Below are 24,205 nucleotides of genomic sequence, written 5' to 3'. Positions count from 1 at the left end.
TCATCAGTCACGCTGAGATTCGTGGGTGTGACGAGACCTCGAGGGACCGGCCATCTTCAAGACTGCACGACTTCTTTCCAGCAAGCCCGCCGAGTAATTTCCTGGTGAGTGCTTTGGGGTCCGAGAAGCCCCGACCCTGAGCAGCTCCAGCACCGAAGTGCAGCCTCCCAGCATCTCCACGATCTGCGTGGGGCCCTTCTGCTTTTTGCTGCTCACCGCGTTGTTTGACTACTAGCCCGCTGGCTTGTGGCCTTCTGAACGACGCCCGACGACATTTCTACTGCTGGTCTGGTTGCTCCAGGCTGGCCCTTGCTCCCTTCCAAAAGAGGAGCACCCCGGACCCTCCTGGTCCACTCAAGACGCCATTTTGAGTCCACCGCGTGGGCTTGAATTAGCCAAGGCTTGTTGCCCAATCCTGGGTAACTTCGACGCCGACAGCTTCATCCATCGTGGGACAGCTCGCCTCTCCATCCTGGTCGCCGACAACGCCTCCTGGTCCGTGAGATCTGCAGAGCCAGCGTCGCCCACTCACCTGACTGCGGTGACTTCGCCCGGTGCCATCCTGGTGCCCACTTAATCACTGGCTAGTGATTCAAGAACTTGGTCCCCTCTGCTTTCAGGTTTTCTTCTTCCTTGATCCAGGCTTGGATCCATCGAACTTTTCTTCACTGGTCGCCTGCCAGCAACTTCCTTCTTCCAGGCTCCTGGTCCGGCAATGAGATTCCCGACGTCTTTTCAGACCTATGCAGCTGCAGCCCCTGGGCTAGGTAACTTCGGCACTTCGGTGTCCCAGCATAGCCTCACTATCCTAGGGTCAGGATCCACTGTCGTTCTCTTCCTACCAGGTCGGGTTCACCCGTGAACACTAACTTTGCCTTTACTAGCCTCCATAGACTTTGTCCCGCATCCCGCGTGAGAGTGCACACTCTGCACCCGAGTCCCCTAGGTCTCCTAGACGTAATCTAACGATTCTATAGTCAAGCCCTAGCGATTCCAAAGCCTATTAGTACTGTACTTACCTGCTAGTAATTTCGCATTCCACTTTTTAAGTATATGGTTTTTCGTGCCCCTCGGGCATTTGTGTATAACGTGCTAACTTAAGTATTTTCGTAAGAGTTTTGTTGTGTGCCTAGCACCCTGTCCTCATAAAGAGTACAGGGTTGTTGTGATTCTAATAAATACACTGTTTATTTTCATAACACTTGTGTGGTGTCCTTTCACTGGGTGTTCAAGGGGTAATGTGATGGTAAAACAGCTGGCTTAACACGCCCTCTAGAGTCTTAGCCTTAGACTGCTCGTATCCATGCTACTAGGATAGCTGGTCTATAAGGTTGACTTACAACCAATCATCAATAAGGGTTGTTTGGACTGATATATAGTGATCACTAGAATAGTGAACACTGCACATCAGGCCAACTTCTCACATCCAGGTAAGGGTAGAAATGGACGTTTTGTCTCCTGAGGTGCGCCGCCACTGTCGCCAGACATTTCGTGAACACTCTGGGGGCTGTGGTCACCCCGAAAGGAAGGACCTTGAATTGGTAATGCTTGTTTTGGATGGTGAACCTGAGGTATTTTCTGTGGGAGGGGTGGAGTGGGATGTGAAAGTAAGCATCCTTGAGGTCTACGGTTGCGAGGAAGTCTCCCTGGTTTAGCAATGGAAGAACCTGCTGCAGTGTTATCATGTGGAAGTGTTCCGAAAGAATGTACTGGTTCAGTGGCCGTAGGTCTAGAATCGGTCTGAGTGACCCGTCCTTTTTCGGGATTAAGAAGTACAGGGAATAAACTCCCGTGTCTTCTTCTTCCACTGGCACAAGCTCTATTGCGCCTTTCTGCAGCATGGCAAGAACCTCCTGCTGCAATAAGTGCAAATGCTCTTGTGACATAGGACGGTGTTTTGGGGGCATGTTGGGTGGAGTGGCTGTTAGCTCTAAACAATAGCCGAACTGGATAAGTTGCCTGACCCACCTGTCCGTGGTGATGGATTTCCACACCGACAGGAACCGCTGGAGTCTCCCCCCGACAGGTGTTGGATGGTCGGGGGGCAGTGACAGGGAGTCACTGCTTGTTGGTGGCAGAGGAACGGGAACTGTTGTTGCCTCTGCCTCTGCCCTTGGAGCTGTTTCCACGGCATCCTCCTCTACTCTGTTTGGGGTAGGATGACTGCGCCCCACCTTTGTTGAACTGCGTCTGCTGGGACATCTGGCCTCTGGTAACACCTCGATTGCCTGAGCGACGAAAAGTGTTTCCACGAAACTGCTGAGACTGGAGAGCCCCCATGGATTTGGCAGTCTCCGTATCTTTTTTAATCTTTTCCAGGGTGGTATCTACCTCTGGACCAAATAACCTGTCTGGATTCACCAGCTGGTTGAGGATGGTCGTCTGTATCTCAGGCTTGAACCCAGAAATTCGGAGCCAAGCCTGACGCCTCAACATCACACTAGTGTTGATTGCTCTTGCCGCTGTATCAGCAACGTCAAGAGCTCACTTTATAGCCGCATTGGAAGTGAGCTTGCCCTCTTGGATAAGCATCTCAGCTCCCTCCTTGAACTGTTCCGGCAGGTGTTGCAACAGGGTCTCTAGGGTGTCATAGTGTGCCCTGTCGTATCTGGCCAATAATGCCTGCATGTTAGAGATACGCCAGATGTTGGCTGCCTGAGCTGCTACCCTTTTCCCTGACGCCTCCAGCACTTTTGACTCTTTGTCTGGGGAGGAGCTTCACCCGTGGTTTGAGAGTTCGCCCGTTTGCGAGCACTGGAGACCACCAAAGAGTCCAACGGCAACTGGCCCCTTATGTATGTTGAATAGCCAGGTGCCGGTCTGTATTTCTTCTCGATACGAGGGTTAACAACCCTTGCCCTCGTGGGCTCCTTAAAAATGTCCGCAGCATGCCTGAGGACCCCTTTTAGCATGGGAAGAGTTTTCACAGTCTTCTCAGCAGTGGAGAAAGTGTCAAAAAGAAAGTCAGCCTCCACAGGGTCATCATGCATATCAACATCATGGTTCTTGGCTGCCCTCTCAATTAAAGCGTGAAATGCTGTGGAATCCTCAGTGGGAGACGTCTTGACGAACACCTGAGGGTCAAGGTTTGCATGCTGATCCCCTGGATCACCTGTTTCCACCCATGAGTCCTGTTGCTCCTCAGGCTCCGTGTTAGCTGGGAAATTGTACTCCTTATCCTGCTCTCCCCCATCCTCTCCCTCGGAATAGGTGGGTGAGGGTGTTGCACCTCTTACAGTTTGCGTAAGTCTGGGTTCAACCAAGACAGGTGTGTCCTCTGCAGGTCTTTTGCGCTTCAGGGGAATCTTAAACGACTCCAAGGGCTGCGACGCCGTAATCTTCCTCTTCAGAAGCGTCAGCTTCCCGGTGTCGGCATCGATATACTGCTCCGACTGCTCCGACAAAGAGTGTGGTCGACGCTTCAAACCCCCAGCCGGGGGAGTCGACTTCGCCATCACCGGGGTCGTGGGCACCGACCGTGGGGCAAAGGCCTTCGGTGCCACCTTAGGTGGTAACGTGAACAGGAGCGGCGTCGAAGCCTGTGGCGTTTGGACAGCTTTCTTTGGTGCGGAAGGTGTCTTCGGTTCCGACGCAGAAGCTCTGTCCTTAAGGCGCTTGAGGGAGTCCGAGACCTGCTTCGTAAAAGAAGCGGATGGTTTCGTCGACCCGAACGATGGCCTCGGTCCCCCTCCAGGGGAAGACCCGGGCGTCGACGCCTTCTGTGTTTCCGATCGAGACGCAGGAGCCTCTTTCGGCGGTGCGCTGCGATCTTTGACCACGGCCGTGGACGTCGCCGGCGACGACTTCGGATCGGCAACCTAGACCTTTGGCGTCGGTGTCCCAGACTTTGGCTCCGCACCCTTGGTCGCCTTAATGTCGACAGGCTTCTTCGCTTTCGGCTCGACGGCCTTGTCTTGAGCGGCTTCGACTGCCTTCTTGGGCTTCGGGTCGACCGCTTTGCTCGACACCGAGTCGACGGCCTTTCTAGAGCTGGGCTCCTTGACCACTTTTGGCGCCGTTGAGGGGGCGACATCTTTCTTCGGCTTCGAGGCCTCCGAAGGCGTCGACTGGGGAGCAGGCGTCTTCGGTTTCGATGGCGTTGCGGCCATCTTTGTCTTCGTCGGCACCGATGGTTTCGGTTTCGATTTTGACAATGGCGGCTCCGCAGAAGTGTCCATGGCCGGGCCGGAAGGCGGGGCCGTGGATATTGGTGTAGGGTCTAGGGTAAGGCCATGTGGCGATCCTTCGACCCGAGCCTTAGTAAAAGTACGAACGGGGTATAGCTCTTCCTCCGTGCTATCTTCCATGGCCCCGTAGGCCTCGTCGTCGTCCCCTACCTAGTCGACGACTTCCTCCACGTCTTGGCCTTCGGCGTCCGCTTCGTAGTCGGACTCGACGACCACCGACGGAGGTGAAACCTGAAGCTGAACTTGTTGCTCGTCGGCTTCTTCGCTGACGAAGATGTCCACTGATGCTGGAGCCGATCGCCGTGCCTCGAGGCGCGCCGCGCGCCGAAGCCTGATGGTTTTCTTGGAACGAAACCTGGAACAGGCCATACAGTTGGCCTCGTCGTGGTCCGGCGACAGGCATTTGTTGCAGACCGGGTGGACGTCGATGTGTGGGTATTTGGATCCACACACGGGACAGTGCTTGAATGGACTCCGCTCCATGCCGTCGAAAGTCTTGCTGCGTCGACAGGGCCTCGACCTCCGAAGTCACACGACTCCCGGAGTATCCGACTCGAAGAGTTGGAGTAAGTTGGGCACCGAACGCAAACCATACCGACGGTTCGAAGAAGGCCTTTTGGCCTGAAAAACGGTAGTTTTGGTTGATTCCGAACTGGAGTTAACGAAATCACATCCGAACCCAATGGCGGAAAAAAACAATCTAAGGATGGAGTCGATGCCCATGCGCACTGTAGTCCAGGGGAGGAGCCACCTATCTCGTGATACTTCGAAGACTCTTCCAGGACAACAAGGTGCAATCATCCGGACCCAACACTAGGCGGCGATCTATGCTATAGATATGAATTCAGCAGCCCACATGCCTCGAACACAAACATATACCTCATCACGCTCTGGCTTATATGTATGTACCAAAATTCACTTTTCTTAGTTTATAATTAAACTATTTGACATCATAGAATGATTATGCCTTGATTATGCCAAGGAACCTACATCCAAACACTGTGGGAATGCCAACAAGTACAAAGATACTGGTCGCAAATAGTGCAGCAAGATATTAGAAGCACAGATACCTCTGGACCCCAAAAATATTATTCTGGGCATCTCTACGGAAGTAGATCTTCCTAGATATTAGCTCCCACTGTGCAACCTGGGTTCATGGCTGCCAAACGTGACATTGGCAGGTACTGGGGAAGGGAAGGCCTCCCCCAATCTTGAGGAATGGCAGACATGGATCTATATATGGGGCAGAAGAAACAACTTACAAGGCTGGAGGGTGTCCAAAATATTTGAGAAGATATTATAATTTAGAGATGGAGAGAAGTGGACTGGATATTGTATATACCAACACGTAGGAACCATGAGTCAAAAATGGACAACCTCGCTACCTAAGGGGAGCAACCTAAGTGGGTCTTTTTTAATAAGTCGAGTGAGAAGGGGAAGGAACACCGGAGATTGAAATTCCTAAATGTATTCTCTGCATGCTTGCAAGTTGTAAGTTGCTGTAACAATGTAATATATGCTGTATATATGACTCACCTGTTGAGACTCTGGCTGAAGGTTCAAAATGAAATAAAAACAGTTATCATAAAAAAGAATAAATATTTAACCTCGCAAAGTCTGACACATCAAAGGAACAGTGGTTGACTTGCGTCTCCCTGAGTAAGAAATGGTTCTTTGTGCGTGGAAATGACTCTTTCTTTGGGCCTGTAAAGTTACGCTATACTTAACCCCTTCGACGCGGATGACGAGCTCAGCTCGTCATCAGCGACGCCTGTCGTACGCTGATGACGAGCTCAGCTCGTCATGTAACGCGGGGTTTTAAAAATCGCAGCACGCAGCGGGAAAACCCCTAGCGCGCATGCGGTTAATGTCTACTTGGTTTTCTACTGGAGTTGTGCTGCTGAAAATCTTTTAGGCCTTAGGAACTTGCCATGAGTTTTGCTTCACGTGGATTTTCAAGTCTCTTCACAGTAGATGGTTTCCTCTTTGGGTGGACATGAGACTCACTCTGTTCAGTCAGTCTGTTAAAATTTCACATAAGGGGAACTGGGCCTTCAGTTTTGCCAATGATGCCTTGCTTCATGAGTAGCTTAGAATGTAAAACAATTCTTATGTGTCAGGAAGTTTTAGATCCATGCAGTGGAACTGTTTTCTTCCACTAATAATTTCCACATTGTATGGTGGAACCAAAATGGATTCGGGGTGCAAAGTGTAAAATGCTTAATTTACCTTTGTTGGGCCTATTGTGATCATTCCTTTGAAAAATGTGCATGTAATCCTTTCTCAGCTCTTAAGCGCTTTATTGAGGTTTGTTATACAGGGCCCAATAACCTTGGGGTTAATTGCCTGAGAGGTTATTTGGTTTACATGTTATTTAATGCTCAGTCGACAAACAGTGTCATCTTTGCTGCCTGAAGACTTAATTTATCATGTGTACATTTTTAAACCATGTCTAGAATTTGTCTTGGTTGTATGCGACATAAACTATGCTCCATAATTCCCCCCCCCCCAAAAAAATAAGAATGGCCAAGTTTGTGCCTCTAATATGGTAAAAGATAGACTGCCGATCACTATATTCAGGGCAATAGTAATAAACAGTATAAAAGGGAAAAAGACTTCCTATAGTTCAGTAGATGCCCGAAGATACAGCTTTTCTACTCTTCATAGGTTTAACTCCACAGACTTTAGCCAAGAATAATACCTGGCCACAGGCATGATTTTTAATCATGTAGATTTGCACTTATCTGAAAGTCAGATGTCTACTACCGGCCTACAATTGTTTACACCTCACTACAATAGGTGTTTCCATCATTGGAAACATTTTGGGGCACATGCATCAAAGGAAATTGCATTCGCAACTGGTGCGAATCGCAAAATTCGGCCGTTTGCGAATGCAATTCCCATTTTTGGGATGCATTAACATTTTTGTAATTTTCGCAATTTAAGAAATCGCAAAATTGCGATTTCTTAAATTGCGATTGCATTTAAGGAATCTCAAATTGAGATTCCTTAAATGCAATGCATCAAACTCTAAAAATTTGCGAATTCGCAAATAAGGGGAGCAAATTACCATGAAGTTGACCTTCATGGTAATTTGCGACAACTTTGAAAAATGCACTAAAGTGCCTTTTTCAAAGTTCCATTTTACACAGACACATGCCCTTGGGGTATGTGAGTGTGCAAAATGAACTTCTACGCAGATTTCAGGGGTGCAACAGGGTGTCCTTTGGACACACCTGCACCCTTGAAATTGCATTCTTAATTTGCGAATTTCTAATGGTGAATTGCAAATTAAGAATGTCTTTCCATTGATTCCTATGGGCCTCTAGGCCCATAGGAATGGATGGGGAGGTATTCCTTAATTGTGATTCTCAATTAGAGAATCGCAATTAAGGAATTTTAAGAAATCGCTATATTTTTTAGAAATTTCTTAATGCATTGCAGTTTGCAATTCCTTAATTGCGATTCCTTATTTTTCGCAATTAAGGAATCGCAAAATGCAATATTGATGCATGTGCCAGTATATGTTAACTATGCTGCTCACTCAATTTATGCTTTCACCTTTATGGCACGACAGTTGATAGAATTTTTTATTTGTCTCCAAATACCTCTCCCTCCACTGCAAGACTCGAAAGTATCAATAGATAAAGATGAGAGGATCCTTAAAATGTTCACTTTGCAAACTTTTCAAAGACACTTGCGAGAAATTCTATCAAAATCTCTACCAAATCATACCCCAAATATGATTTTAGTGTCATTAAAAACTTTACTGATCGACTTGCTTCTCAAACGACTGCCAAGCCCACAAAAACATCAGTAACTATGTTAATGTATTTTTCTTCTATAGAAACAAATGACCAGTCATGCTATTCAAACTCGTATGCCTCCTTCTCACTTTACTTCCAAATTCTCATTTCAAATACACGCGTCTACTTTTCCTCTTTGTAGGCTTATACTTTTGCTCATGCCCTACTCAATTTAGATCTGGCACTCCCTCCATGTTACTATTCTCTTGAATGTATTTAATCCACACCCATAGACATTTCCTAAATCACTTCCTCTCAGAGTAAGTGCTACCGGACCAATTCAGACGTGTTTGGTTTGTGCTCTTATTGAAGAGAAATAGAGGCTGACCTTGCTAATCTTGTTAATTAACCTCTGGCTATCCTCTTTTCGACAGCAAAGCTCCTTCAAGGCCCTGTTTAGTTTCTTTTGATGCAGTTTACTCTACAGACAGACTTCACTCTTACTTCCCAAATCTATTGTGATGCCTGTAGCCGCTCTTTTCACCTCAGTCGATCTTCCCTTCCTCAATCATAATGACAGGTGTCTTGCCATTGCAGATACTTGGTCATTTTTAAGTATTAGCTACATCAGCTTCAGGTGGTACAAAATTAAGCTGCATGTCTCTTGACAGATGTTTGCCATTTCAGTCAGGGAAAACCTTTGGTTTCAGCTCTTCAATGGGTCCAGAATGAGGATAGTGTACCTTTTAACATAATGAGCACCATTCTCCGAACCATCCAAGTTAGTGTCCCAGCCTTAATCCAGTAATATATCCATTCTTATATCCCCCAGCAGGCAAATCAGATATTCTGCTCTTTTTGCTCACCACCCTAGAAAATTAAGGAAGCATGCTTAGGTGGACTTGGCTTTTCAGTACTCACTTCATCACTGTGGAATATTCTCCCCTTGAGGATACACACCATCTCATCCCTGCCAACTGGTTATAGAACCGTGAAGACCTAGCTCATTTTAGTTGATTGTTGACCTTGGTTTACTGTGTTAAACTTATTCATCCAAGCATCAAAACCTTTTCGAAACATGGGCACTTGAAAAACAAAACCCTTATTGTTGGAGCAAATCAATTAGGAGGTGCTACGACCCATTCATCAATTCAATAAAGGAGTTATCACCCGGCAGATGATAAACTATGTTCACTGATTCATGTAGTAGGAAAGGACTTCTGTTCCACATTCAGACCATAAATTATTTGAGAAATAAATTCAGAGTTTGCAGGCTTACACAGTTTCATGTTTTTCAAAAGCAAAGCTGTACTACTCCCATCTTACTTTCTCAATCAAAGCAGATGATGAAATAATCAGGAGGTATGTCCAAGAAGGAAAGGAAGACTCATTAAGCTAAATATTGGTTAGTATGGTATGATCCAGTTCAAGCGACCATCTAGCCAGAAACGTCACTACAGGATTTGGCCACTGACGTAAAATTATGAAGGAGATAACGCAACATAGATGTAGTTATTTTATTGATAGAGATGGAACCTAAATAAACTGCAATTAGGTTTTTAAGGACTGCATGTCGTTTTAAAGGACAAATATTCAGAAAGGTGTGATTAGGTCCAAATAAAACAGTGATATTATAAATCACCAGAGGATTGCTAAAACTCTTACCGTCCTCTGAATAACCATCATGTAGGAGGGCGCGGTCTTTTTCAGAATGTAGGAATAGTGGGAAAAAGCTTGACCCTGTTGGGACTTATCTTCAACAGACCATTATGGGAATTTCTGGTGATGGCATTTTGAGCCTGGGAAAAGACCAAGTTCTACGATTTAGGATTCATGTTTAACAATAAATGCACTAAACGTTGTGGACATTAAATCAAGCGCAGCTGCAGCTTGAGATGACGTAGGGGGCTCTGGAGGTTCAACAATGGAATGTTTCAGACCCCCAGATTTATACGTTGCTGCACAGTAGCATCATGGGAGAAAATGAGATGCACCATGGTGGTCTGGAGAACACAGCTCTTGGACTTTGCTCCATATCATAAGCACAAGCACCCCACGGCAACAAAGGTAGGAATGGAAGGAAATAGGATTGCTCCGGAGGAATCCGCACAGCTTGCAGCAAGATGGTTCTGTAACCATGTAAAGGCAGCAATTGACCAGACAAATTTCGGGGAGACAAAAGGCCATCTAAACAATACAGACCTAAGCATCTCACTTTGCTGTCTGAAAAAAGAAAGGGCCAGGACCACCACCTCTTATGAGACTGTTACTATTAAAATCACCTAGGATCCAGTCTCTCCATACTGCCTCCAAGCTCATTGGAAGCTCTAAGAAAAGGCCTAGTGAGGTCAGCTCTGGGCACAATAATATTGTGCATCAGCCAGCCCATGCCCGATGATCATGCTATGGAGATGAGCATCAAGAAGAACTTTCGTGTTCCAGTTGCATTGGTCTCATGTTGCAGCCACTTTAGCAGCAACACGACTTAGGAGTGCCACAGGACTACAGAGACAGATGTAAGCATACTGAGAAGAATGCAAGGAAATAAACATTTTCGGAATATATGATGATCTATCATCTAAGACATGCTGTAACAAATCAGGGATATAAATAAGATGGGAATTCCTGGCTCAAGAGTCCCGCACTAATCCTCCATCATACACAGCATCTTGCAAGACATGGAACCTATTAGGAAATATATTCCTTAAAAAAACATAGGCAAAGTATATGGTTTTCATGTTGATGCCGTTTATACATTCCTTTTAAATATCCAGGCTACATGCTTTTAATTCCTGTTGGTGAAACATAATACTGTACTCATTTTTCTGGCTTGAATTTTAGGTAGAGGATAACTCTGCTCAGACAATCCAAGCAAAAAGTTAGTTTTAATCAGCAGATAATTTCAAAACCATAAGGACTTTTACAGACAAGATTTCATAAGTATAAATAAACCACAACATTGCCCCACCTTTTTTCCATTTTGTGGATTTTCCCTCGTTTTTTCTAATTTGTGATTTTTTTCAAATGTATAAGCTCACATCTAACATGTGATAGGTATAGTTGCATTTGCGTTTTGTTCCTCCTATTCACTGGTGCATGACCTTTTCAATCTTCATCATTGCTTAAGCATATCCCTAGCAGCTAAAGAAGCCAGGCATGCACCCTCAGCTGCTGGAGCACTCTTGGAAATAGAATTTTCGTTGCTGCACAGGCTTGATAGCCTAAACCAGTGCACACACCTATCACTCACAGGAAACATAGACCGGCGGCAGTGCAAGAAGCACTTAATTTCAAACGCTGCATTTTGCCGAGTTGCCAGAAATCTTTTTTTCACTATCAGATCAAGTGCATTATGATTGTCGCTTCTTATTCCTTCATTTTCCATAAATGAACTTCACTCAATACATGCTATACGTTAGACCCCTCTCCCTGATCAAACACGAGGAGTTGAAATAAACTTGCCTGCAAAGTACACAGAAGCATTGTGGTAGTATGAAAGGTGGCAAACTCTGCACTGTGACAGCATGCATTTACTTTTCAACATTTAAAGAAAACACACTGTCGCTGCATCAGAGGGCCTGAACACTCGTTTTGTGGAAGTGTAACTTACCACAGAGAACATCTCCACTTCCTCATTGCGCTGGTTCCCTTTCCCAGACATCAGCATCAACTTATTCATTAGCTCCTTCAACTCCTCCAGGGAGTAGTCTCGCTCTTCCTCAAAGTCTCCATGAATTTCAGGGAGAGTGAGTCGCAGCACAGTGTCCGGGGAAACCTGGTGGGTACAAATACACCATGAGTAAAGTCAGACAGTCAGCCCCAACTTTATTTGGTTTCATATAAACACCGCAAAAGTACATAACACAAAATCATACAACATTTCATCACAGTTTCCATACTAAGAAGTAATTCAAACATCAGGTAATTAATTGAAAACAATTCATCACTCGGTTCAAAATCTAGTCTCATATAGTAAACACTTAAAGTTAAAATCATTATTCATTTAAAAACACACAGGCAAATATGACTAGAACAGTACTTAAATCGTTCAACTCACATAAGCTAATCACAAATCACAGAGTCTTTCAAATATATATATCTTACTAAGGCAGCAACTACAATACAGAACTCTACAGTATGCATTTGTTGTAGGAAGACGAGAGATGGTCTGTGGAGGAGGCATGCTTAGTATATGGTGCAGACTTATTTAAGCGAAGCACCTTGCACTAATCCAGACAACCCTTATGGTGATTTTAGTGGTTTTAGGCAACCTTAGAAAGCTCTCTAAGTGGTAGCTGTGGAGAGCAGCCTTCAGGCTTAGTCCAGAGGGAAGGTTAAGCAGCTTGTTTTACAAGATCTAATTATGTAGTCTAGGTTAAATAAAAAAGAACCACACAGTGTAGTTATAAAAATATGTTTATTTATTATACAACACTTACTAACACATTGGTATATCTCCTACCCGGACTTATCAACACAAATAAACATAATACTTCAATTGCAAACAGGTAAGTAAGCACAGTTCACAGTGGTCTCCAGTGGGAGACCAAACCATATACTAAGAAACTTGAAGGTGAACTGCGACTGAAGTCGGGACTGGCACCAGGAGACTCAGAGGAGCTGGGGACTGTAGGAACCATCCAAAGTAAGTCACCAGGAACCACATGAAGGCTGTGTGCAGAGAGGAAACACAGCTGCTTACTCAATAGAGGTCAACAGGAAAGTCGCTGTTGCAGTTTTTAAGAAGGACCCTTCCCAGTGGACCTGAAGAAACCCCTTGGAAGACAGAAGGTTAGAGTTACCCCACCTGTGGATACCCCAGGAACCAGGATAGCTAAACCACGAAAGCCTGGTACATAGAAGTGCAAAATAACATCGGAATTAGATGTAGACCACATTGGAGGACTTCAGAAAAGATGCCGGTGGTGAAGACTGTGCAAGAGTCTGGTGGAATTCCAGAGTGAATTCTTGAAGAGAAGAACCTGCGAGCAGAAGGGACAGAGTCTATGCCACTCAGAGGTGGCCAGGAGGCCAGAAGAGGAATGCCCACCGATGACGGACACCTTATCGCTTCAGCTGTGAAGACCAGGTGACGCTGTGGAAGACCAGGAGCGGTTCACAAGCTGTCCCACATAGGAAGTCGAGAATCAGGGAGTCTGTGTCCGGCGGGAGCACCAACAAGCCTAGGAGCAGCAAGAGACATGGAAAACTATGAAGGAGGAACGTTGAGACCAGCAAGGTCCAAGGGACTCACCAAATGCAGGAGAGTCAGGATAGGCCTCGAGCGAGCAGGGGAGCGCAATGAAGCAAGAGAAGACCACCAAGAGGACACAAAGGCCAAAGGCACAAGAGTTGCAAAGGACCTCTCGCAGCTCACCAAAGAAGAAGACAAACGGTGCCGAGGACGCGGTGAAGACGCCGATCTTGGCAAGAAGAAATGCTGGAGGCTGGAACTTCTTGTAGCCCGAATATCTCTGGAGTGCAGAGCCAACACACCTTGGCAACAGCAAGTCAATGCGGTGCACAGGGGTTCGGTCCCAGCAGTTCCGATGAGGGATACCGGCCTCAAACTTGCTGAGAGGGCAGGTCTGGCCTTGAGGGAGTTGTAGAACCAATGGAAAACAAGGAGCTAGCAGGGGAAATAGGGGGTACGTCCTTGTCCCCAAATACGGTACTAGGCTATAAACAATGTGGACGGAACCACTGAGTAAATGTGTATCAACCACTGTTGTGGTAAGCACATGAACCCATTAGGTTTGCTTAAAAATCACTTCACACACCAACCTAGTTGGTGTCATGCTTCATCATTGGGCTCCCAATCGGTGGACGAATGCACCACGGTTGTGCTACAACCCCTGATTACAGCGGAGCTGGTGTGGTGTGATTTGTGTGAAGTGTTGTGAATTAAAAATAGCTCTGAGAATCTTTGCCTGTAGAGTTTATTATTAGCGGGCAAGCATATAAATAAAAATATGTGATGAAACTACTAGAGAGTTATTACACTTAGGTGGCTAGATATCGTGGTCTACATGGTGCAGCCCGAAAGTTAGATAAAGTGGGCTTTCTTCAGGACATGGGTGTGTCCCAGCCGGGATTATGGGAGACCACAGCAGGTTACTAACGGGATACTCATCTACACCGGAGCCTCGAATCTCTGCCTAACACTTAAACCTAGTGTTTGTATTGACAGAGTGTCTGTGAGTACACCAACACTACTACCACACACCTTAGCACGTGTGTAGGTACTTCACTATTTCACGTGACGATTCCACTTTTGCAACTCACTTTTTCCACACACCCGGTCCTGAAGAAAGCCCACTTTATCTACCTTTCGGGCTGAAACATGTAGACCACGTTATCTAGTCAAATAAGGGTAATAACTCTCTAGTAGTTGCATCAGATATTTTTATCCATATCATGGGCCGCAATTAATAAACTCTATAGGCAAGGTTTCTCAGAGATATTTTTAATTCACAACCCTTACAACAAATCAAACAACACCAGCTTCGCTGTAATCAGGCATTGTAGTGCAACAAGGGGGCATTCGGCCATCCGGTTGGGACCGCAATGATAAAGCATGCCACCAACTAGGTTGGTATGTGAGGGGTCTTACGTAAAGCTAATGGGTTCATGTACTTAACACAACAGTGATTGTTACACATTTACTCAGTGGATCCGCCACATTGTTTAGCGGAGATGTAGAACAACCACCTGTGGTGCTGAGCCTTTCTAAGTCTGTGGGACGTCACGAGCAGCAGACTGCTCAGCTTTGTTGCAGTGCCAGTAGATGCAGGGGAGTGACTCCTTCACTCCAATGGAGATTATTTCAGGTGTACTTGATGCCCACAGGTCTGTTGAAGATCCTGGAAGAAGCATAGACACAGACGATGAAGAAGAATTGCAGAACAGTGAGACCAGGAGCAGCAGGAGTCTTCCTTGATGCAGTCTCAGTTCCAGGCGAAGTCCAGCGAAGTCCAAGTGTCCGGACTGTCAAAGAGAGACGTGGTTTCAGGTTTGAGTTATTCCCACAATGAATCTGAGGTCTACCCACAGATAAGCCCTTTTATACCCTAAGAAAGGGGTTAGGACGACTCAGGGCTCCCTCCCAGAGGAGGGGCTGAACAGAGGGGAGGAAACTCCCATGACCATTGTCCAGTTTCACACCAGAGTTGGAGCCAAGGGCTCCCAGAACTGGTTCCAACTTGAGTATGCAAGGAGGGCACCAAATGTGCCCTTCAAAGCAGCCTGGTGGCGCTGGCAAGCACACCCACCCCAGACCAATACACTAAGGGCCAGATGTGCAAAGTATTTCTGCATGCGCAAACAGGTTTGCGACCCGTTTGCACATGCAAAGATACCCAAGGGCCATGTATAAACCATAATTAGCGAGTCGCAATTTATTTGCAACTCGCTAATTAGGATTTGTGACTCACTATTAGGAAGGGGTGTTTCAAGAGTGCCCCTTCCTAATAGCGAGTCTGAGCCTATGTAGGACTGTTGGCGTCTCAAATCAGTCGCAATTTAAACCTACTTCAAGCAGGTGGTAAAGCATTCGCAAATGGGAAGGGGTCTCAAGGGGACCCCTTCCACTTTAGGAATGCATGGGAAAATATTTTTTAAGGGCAGGCAGTGGTCACAGGGACCACTGCTTGCCCTTGAAAAATGAAACAAAAAGTTTCATCTATTTGGTTTTCAAATGCATTCCATTTTCCTTTAAGGAAAACGGGTTGTATTTAAAAAAAAAACTGCTTTATTAAAAAGCAGTCCCAGACAGAGGTCTGCTGAGCCCAACAGGCCACCATCCCTGGGAGGGCCCGCCATTTCCAATGGGGTCGCAAATTGCGAGTGGCTCAATAATATTAATGAAGCACGCTTTTTGCAACCCAATTGGGAATCGCTAACAGTGTCTCTGACACTGTTGTACATTTGCTTTTGCGACTCGCAAATTGCGTCTCGCAATTTTTAGCAATTTGCAAATTGCATAAGCAAATGGTCGTACATCTGGTCCATCGTCCTGTCTGGGAGGTAGTCACACCTCCCTGTGACAGGAAGCCTATTGTTCTACGTTCCCCTGCTTGAGCTCAGCTCAGCAGAAGGAAGGCAGAATATTGCCTGGGTTCGGCAGCAGCATAGCATGCTGTCAGACCCTGGAAGGCTGTTACCGGGAGTACTAGGGGCGTTCTGAAGGAGCCCCCAGTGCATGGAATCATACCTTCAACACCGATAAAGGTATTGGGGTATGATTCCCATATGTTTAATACCAAACCAGCAACTACATAGTTAGCCATTGCGTAATGACGTCTGGCCACTACATGTATCAAAATGGCTGACCGCACTTACAAAGTCTGGAGAATTGACTCCGGGGTTTGTAGGGGTGTCCTGCTCATGCAGGTGCACCCTCACACTAATAACCCAGCACCCTGCCTTCAAGATTGAAAGGCCTGCCTTAGGGGTGACATAGGTTTTAAGTGTAGTAACCTCAGATACAAGGAAACATATCTGTTGAAAGTGGTGCTACCACCAGCTCACACAGGCTACAATGGCAGGCCTGTAGTCACAGTTTGAGGGGCTCTCATGGGTGGCATACTATATGTTGCAGCCCATGGAAAACCCCTGGTGTACCTATGCCCTGGGTACCTTAGTACCATATACTAGGGACATACAGGGGTAAACCACTAGCCAATTGTGGAAGTAAACCAAATCAAATTTAAGGAGGAAGCAGAGTGACTGGGATCCTGATTAGCAGGATCCCAGTCAGACTAGTCAAAAAAACAAACTGACACCATCAAAAATGGGGGTAACCATGAAAGCAGATCCTACTTTCCTACAGTCTGCATTGCCTTAAAGTGCACTTCAGTAATAAACTTTTAATTAATATCATTATTGGCTCATCCTAAAACTCCCCGAAAAAGCAAAGTGGATAGTGCATTATTCACAAGCCCATTACAAGCAGGTGGCTAAAACTTTGGACCAGTCATTCTGTCTAGGGAATGTCACAAGATAATGTATCATATTATATCTAAGCTCCAGATTACGAGTTTAGCTGTCCATGGGACTGCCAAACTCACGGTGGACCTGCGGTGACGGTCGGGGACTACTGCACCAGTGGTACGGCGCTCAGAGAACTGCTGCAACCGCCAGGAATCCACGATCCCTGGCGGTGGTGTGGCGGTCGCAGACCACAATATGCCTGGTGTTGCCGCTGCAGCACTGCCAACCATATTATGAGTTTCCTCACTGACCTCCTATTCATGGCAGTGAGCCCGCAATGAAAAGGGTGGTGGTCTGGAAAATTAGGGGGCACTACAGGGCCCTCTGGTGCCTCAGTGCAAGGGGCTGTATGAGGAGGGACACATGATGTGCCCTCTGTATTTCTGCATCTCAAGTTACTGCACAGAATGGACTTTACAGTCCATGCCGAGCTGAATGCACTGTGGCTGTCCCATGGCACTGCCTTTCTAAGGTTCTTTTATGAGCCTTTGAAAGTCAGCGCCGACAGTTCGCACAGACTACATATTGAAATCCGGTGGGCGGTCCGCGGGGAAGTTTGGGGTTGTGGGAGTGGGGCTGTGGCGTTCTGCCCTGCTCCCACACCGCCAAACTCATAAACAGGCCCTAAATCTTGTAAACACAAACCTGTGGCAAATATTTGTTACCATCACTAGTTAACAAAATGGAGTAGAAAGTAAAACTCGGCTGTTGGCATTCCCTTCTTCAAACAGCCATAGACATAAAGCCAAAAAGCAGAAGACATAAAATTCGAAGATCTCCTTTACCAGTCTCATTTAGTGGCTTCGGGCCACATAAAATGTAGGGCTGTCCAGCCTGTCACATTGGGTCTTATGTACGTTAACCGGGGAATGTCCAAGGCGAAATACTATTGAGCAATGAGCTTCATGCTTCGTCCATATCATGCAGGACCTGGGAGGCACACCCGGAATGCTCTAGGATTCATGGCACTGGAGGGCTCCTCCAGGTACTCAACTTCTTGACAACAATTCACTGGCTCTGTGACATCCACTCCCGATAAATTGCACATCATCCTGGCAGAAATACAAGACTCCAGAGCAGCCTGGAACAGAAAATCGACACAGCTGTCCTGGAGTTAAAGGTGTTCAAAGAAGACCAATGGAAGCTCAGAGAAAAAGTGCGACACACTTTGTTACATTAGCGAGCTTCTGCAGGGTCATAAAGTGTGTCGCTAATGTAACAGAGAATCACCCAACCCACCTGGAGGACTTGGTTTCCTGTGTCCAACTCCTTGTGACTTGCGCAGAAGACGTGGGAGGCACGGCAAGGTGTCATAATATATGTATGGTTGGCCTCCTGGAGGTCACTGAGGGATAGGATGCCACATGGTAGATAGAGAACTGGTTTCGTACAGCGGTTGCACTGGAGGGACTCTGCAATGCATGCAGTGGAGCAGGCCCACCGGATGCTAGTGCTTCACTCACCCCAGGGGTGCCTCCCTGCCCTGTAGTGGCCTGACTATTGAACTTTTGTGACTGAGATTTAATGCTACAGAAAGCTAGTGTAAAGGACCTTATCATGGAGGACTCCTCAAAGGTCATGCTTTTCCACAATTATACCCTTGTGGTATAGCATTTCAGAGCCTCTTTTCTAAGTGTTAAAAAGTAACTCTGTTACATGGGCCTTAAATATGTCCTTCTCTTTCCATCACAACTGCAAGTAGTGATGGATGACCGCACTCACTTTTTTGAGGACCCTGAGTCAGCATGGTCCTGCTTGGAGCAGCAACAGCGTGGCCAAAGCATGCAGGACAAGGCACTCTCTCCTGCCTCTCGCGGGAAAGGGGTGCTCACATTGGCCAGGACCGCCGGGGGCAGAGGCATTGACAGTGACATTGATTAGACACAAAGATCCTGTTGACTAGGTCTGCAAGGGCCGTAGGACAGCCCTGAGATCGGCACCAACTCTTTGCCCGATGCCAACCTTGTACCCGGACGGTGCATGCTTAGACCCTTTAACTGACTCTGATATGTCATCACCAATGCGAGGAAGGCTATGAGTAACAACACAAACTGTGGACAAAGTCATTTGAGAAAGGTGATGATCAAAATGGACACTAGACCCCCACCGTCATTATCTATGACTGTGGGTGATGTGGGCCCCCTTGCCTTTTCAAGCAGTTAAAGCTGACAGAGGACCTTCAAGACCGTCTAGGACTGAATGCTGCACATTATCATTAGCTGGGCCAGCTGCCTGCTCAGCTTCTGAAGGTCCACCATCATAGTTGAAAGTCATCCTCTCCAGGCAATTTCCACTACAATTTACACAGCGACAACTACTGCTGCTAATCCATCAATGTTTTTTGGTTGGATGGCACGTTGGCCTTGGTCGTTTGTGTTTTGGGTTGTAAGGAGAATTGTTTGATACATGTTAGGAGACTCCCACCGCCTTTAAGATAAAATTGCACCCAGATGGTCCTACAAAAGAAAATAATCCCTACCACTCAATGTCCACTGTTACACTAATTCAGGAATGCTTGGACAGAACTACTTTCTTTATTTTATTTATTTTTTAAACTTATAAGGCGCAAACAGCTACCCAAAAAGGGTTTCCCGGCGCCGAGACACAACACAGAAAGATGGTACGGGTTCACGGGGTCGTTCAAGATTATTGATCGAACAACCAGGTTTTAATTTCTTTCCTGAACCTAGAATAACTAACCTCCTTGCGGATATGGGGCGGAAGTGAATTCCAAATGGACGGACCCTGATGGGCACAAGATCTACCTCCCATTCTAGCGAGTTTGAACCTAGGCACACAAAAGTTTGCTGCTGATTGTGACCGTAGGTTTCTTTTGGGAATGTAGGGATGAACTAATGCCTGTAGATATTTAGGTGCGGTGCCTGCTTTAATCTTGAACATATAGTTCAGGGTTTTAAATCTGATCCGGTTTTCCACCCTGAGCCAGTGCAGTTCACGCAGGTGGGAGGACACACTGGTGGTTTTTGGAATTTTACTTAAAAGTCGGGCAGCTGAGTTTTGGACAAGCTGTAACCTCTTTATGACTGCTTTATTTGCACCTAGGTATAGGATGTTCCCGTAGTCAAGCCGAGATGTAACAAGGGCATTGACTACGGTTTTCTGGGTGGAGGTGGGCAACATCAACAGGATCTTTCTAAGCCACTTCAGGGTGGTAAAACAAAGGCCTACAACTTTGCTGGCCTGTTGTTTCATGGAGAGAGAACTGTCCATAACTACCCCCAGGTTCCTTGCATGAGTGACTGGTGTTGGGAGATTTCCCATCTGGGAAGGCCAATGTGAGGCATTCCAGAGATCTCGTTGTTTGCCTAAAAGGAGGATCTCTGTCTTGTCTCCATTTAATTTCAGCTGGTTGTTAGTCATCCAGCTGAAAATGTTCTGGAGACCATGCTTGAGGAGAGACGGGGATAGTGGACTGGATTCTGACAGAGAGAAGATGATCTGAGAGTCATCCGCATATGTCATAAGGGTAAGTACAGATCTCTCCACTAAATCTGCCAGAGGTCTAAGGTAAAGGTTAAAAAAAAAAACGGGCTAAGGATAGAACCCTGCGGTACTCCGTGGGGGGAGTTGAAAAGTCCAGAGCACGCTGTGGATGAGGTAATTTGGAACGTCCGTTGTTCCAAAAAGGACCTGATCCATTTCAAAGCATCACTACTGATTCATAACCTGGAATATGAAGGGTGTGTGCTGATATGGTCTTTTTGCAAGAGACACACCTGGACAAACTAGAAGATGGCTGACTACATCACCATTGGCTAGGCCAACTTTTCTATAATATCCACTCCTTTTCCTGAGGGCGAGGGGGGAATTTGGATACGTCTGGGGGGTGTCTTATTGTTGACAAGACCTTAATTGACAAAGGACAACAACATTTTTTATGCTCGGGCAGAATGGACGGGCACTCTTTAGTGATTGGGAGCTTATATGCCACTACACAGACCAACATGTCTTCCTGACCTCCTCCTCTTCTTTTCTGGCCCTAGCAGTCCGGGAGACCAAAAAAACACTGTGGGTAAATAAAACAATTGCCACAGCTGACCCGGTTATAACTTGGGACTTAGAAAGATAGAGGGAGAACCATGCATCCCTGATGGAACGTCGCTGATGCCTTGAATGGACTGCATTTCAGGCACGTACCAATGCTGGGGCTGAGAAGCCGGTTAACTCCTAGTCAGACTGTTCTTATTGTGCAATTTAGGCACCCCTGTCCCTACTATCAAGCACGCAGGTGGGGTATCTCAAACTATACAGGGGAACATAAATTCTACTTTCTGCGCCTACCATGCCACATTATACTGGGAGGCTCACTGCAATACATATGACTATAGATACAGGCCTTGAGGTGGTTACCATGCCCCAGATACCACGAAACAATCAACAGACCCTCGAAGGCCTGATCACAGAACAGGATACAAAAGCAGGATACAAAAGTGTCTCAGAGTGTTCAAAAGGAGACGCTCCCAGACTCGGAAGGGCTGCCTCTTGAATTATACACTGCAAATGAGACGCTCCAAGTGCCATGCCCTATAAAGGTATATCAGGAGACGAGGGAAGGCTTCTCCATCTCACCCACCATGCCCGAGGCTCTGATGGTGCTGATTCCAAAGCAGGGCTAAAACAAGGAGCGCCCTTTCTTCTACTACCTATCTCCCTTTTTCACGGGTAACGACAACATCCTTTGTAAAATTCTCACAGACAGCATTCTGCCTCTTTTACCAACATTGATCCATCTGGATCAAAATGGATTTATCCCATGGTGTAATATCTAGTTGAACATCAGTCGCTTCCAGGCGGTCATAGAGTCATTGTCCCAAGACTGGCCCAACGCGGTCTGCCTCTCTTTGGACTAGGAGCATGCCTTCTACTGCTTAAAGTGGGATTGCATGTTTTAGGTGCTCCGCCGTTGTGACTTTGGGCCACAGCTGACTGGTTGGATTGGATTACTCTACACCAGGGATACTCAAAGTATGTCCCAAGTGCGCATGCAGCCCTCCTGAAGTTTACATACCTCCCCCTGGTCAATAGCAGCACTGGGCTGCTGTTTACTCGACTCGGCACTACCATTAAAATGTTAAATAAACAGGCAAGCATTTATTTAAAGGCTGAATGAAGTTAAAGAAAGGAAGTAAATAGGGTGTTTGCACCGCTTAAGTTTAGTAACAGCTTTATTTTTAAAGACATCTTGCAGGGAATGTGCAAATGATGGTCTTTTAAAAATTAAAAAAGTGTACTACATTAACTTACAGAAGTGTTTCACCTTAGTACATCAGATTATATCAGTGCATTTCGAAGTTATGTTTTTTTAAAAGTGAAGTTTTCAAACATGAATTTAGTACGGATTACCCCTAAACTGACAACAATGCGAATAGTGAACTCTGAGGCAGGTCAGTTATTATGTATTGTATTATATTGTATTGTTTTGTAATTGCAATTGCATTTATATAGAGATTACTACCCCATACGAGGCGTCAAATCGCTTTTCAGCGAGTAGCACGCTACTACGGGACCCAAATTGGATTTGTGGATGATCAGTATAGTGAAATTTGAGACGTGGACAAGTGAGTCTGTTAGTTGGATTGAAAAAGATAATGGGGGGATAGAAGAGGGAATAATCTAGAAAGTGTTTATTGGGAGATCATAGTAGGAAGATGAGGTTTGAGGTGAGTATAAGGAGAGATGGAGGATGGAAGTATCTCTAGTTATGGATTAGGGAGGTCATAGTAGTAAAATGAGTTTTGGGATGAGTCAAAGGAGTGATGAGGGAAGAAATTAGATGAGTTGATTGGGAGATCATAGTATTGAAATGTGCTCTGGGGTGATCCAAGAAGGGATAAAGAAGGGAAGAGTCTAGAAAGGGTTATTTTGGAGATCATAGTAGTAGATGCCCTGTGGGGGTAATAGATGTGCTGTGCACCCTTTGGGTGGCCTGGTTAAAATGAACAACAGTATAGTTTATTAAATCAAATACAGGAGAAGGTTGTGTACTGTGCACATTCTTAAGTCATGTATTTCGAGGTCCTTTTACATGTGATAATAAAGAAAAAGGTGGGAAAGTGAAATCAAAATAAATCCTAGAATCACACAATTTGATCACATTGGGTAACCTGGATTGAGCCCAGGTTTTCTGGTTCTCATTGTGCAATTCAGCCATTAGTTGTACATGCTTCACTGCTCCTACAAAATTCCCCCGCCGACCCCACCCCAACTGCCACCCTGCTGGAATAAATGTGGCCCTCAGCCACACCACAGACCAATCCTTTAGGCCCCTGGGAAAAGGTTTGCGAGTACCCATGCTCCACTCTAACCTCACTGCCAGGGTCTGAAGCGGCCCCTATGATTCTGAGGCTTACCCAGTGGCCAGGGACATCAGGCAGGGACGCCCCAGTCCTCACTGCTCTTTATGCTAGCCCTGGAGCCACTGGCAGCCTTTCTTCATACTGGGGGGATAAGATTGCGGAATAACTGCAGGACTGTAAACGCATGCAGTCTCGCTCTATGCAGATGACATGATCCATGTCTTTCAATTTAAGGAATACTTCTCTGAATGACGGATTCAATTGGGAACCGAGATTCTGAAGTGGGCTCAACAAACATTCAAGTATCTAGGAACTCAGATCTACTATAAGGAGGGGGACCTCCTGGATGGCAACTTTGGCCAAGTTGTGCGTTCCCTCACAATCGAAGTGGCCTTCTGGAGAACCTTACCGTTATCTGTGACTGGCAGTGTCACATTTTAAAAATGGTGATACTACCCCAAGTACTTTATTTTTTCCCAGTCTTCCGGTCCCGATCTCCACATTCACCCTTTGAGACCTTGACTCCTATCTGCTCGCTCTAATTTGTGGCACTGGGCGGCAACATGTTGGCTACACACTTTACACCTCCCTCCACGCCACGGTGGGCCGTGGGACCAAACTTTACTCATTATTTTATAGTCGCCTAGCTTAAAAATGGGGGGCCCTGTGGTAGGCCATGCACCACATAGATGAGACCGGACTCCAATGAGCAGATACCCACATGGGACACCTCAATTACCTGTTATTCCCTGGCTTTTGGCTGGGAGGCCCTCACTCATTCCTTTTACGGTCGGCCCATGAGAGTCTTAAGCAGGGGTTTCCAGGGGCTGTTGACCTCCCTGCCCGATTCCCTGCTTGTCTCTGAGGGGGCTTCCGATGGGCAATCGAATGCTCACTGGCTGAACATTGGAGCCTACTCTTGGCAACCTTTTTGCTGACAGGACAATTATATTCTTCCAGGACC

General features: G+C 46.3%; 1 protein-coding gene across 2 annotated transcripts in view; it reads right to left on the bottom strand.

Moving 5' to 3' along the window:
* RNF213 (ring finger protein 213) overlaps window positions 1–24,205 on the bottom strand; it is a 2,973,532-nt gene that overhangs the window by 1,329,865 nt on the left and 1,619,462 nt on the right. For both annotated transcript variants that reach the window (XM_078654076.1, XM_078654077.1), the window contains exon 23: window positions 11,544–11,708. In XM_078654076.1, the coding sequence (XP_078510202.1) occupies window positions 11,544–11,708 (165 nt within the window). The remainder of the gene's footprint in view (window positions 1–11,543; window positions 11,709–24,205) is intronic.

Source organism: Lissotriton helveticus, chromosome 7, assembly GCF_964261635.1.
Source record: "Lissotriton helveticus chromosome 7, aLisHel1.1, whole genome shotgun sequence".
NCBI classification, from domain to species: Eukaryota; Metazoa; Chordata; class Amphibia; order Caudata; family Salamandridae; genus Lissotriton; species Lissotriton helveticus.
Note: the sequence above shows the minus strand (reverse complement) of the source record. Positions and strands in the feature narration are given on the sequence as shown.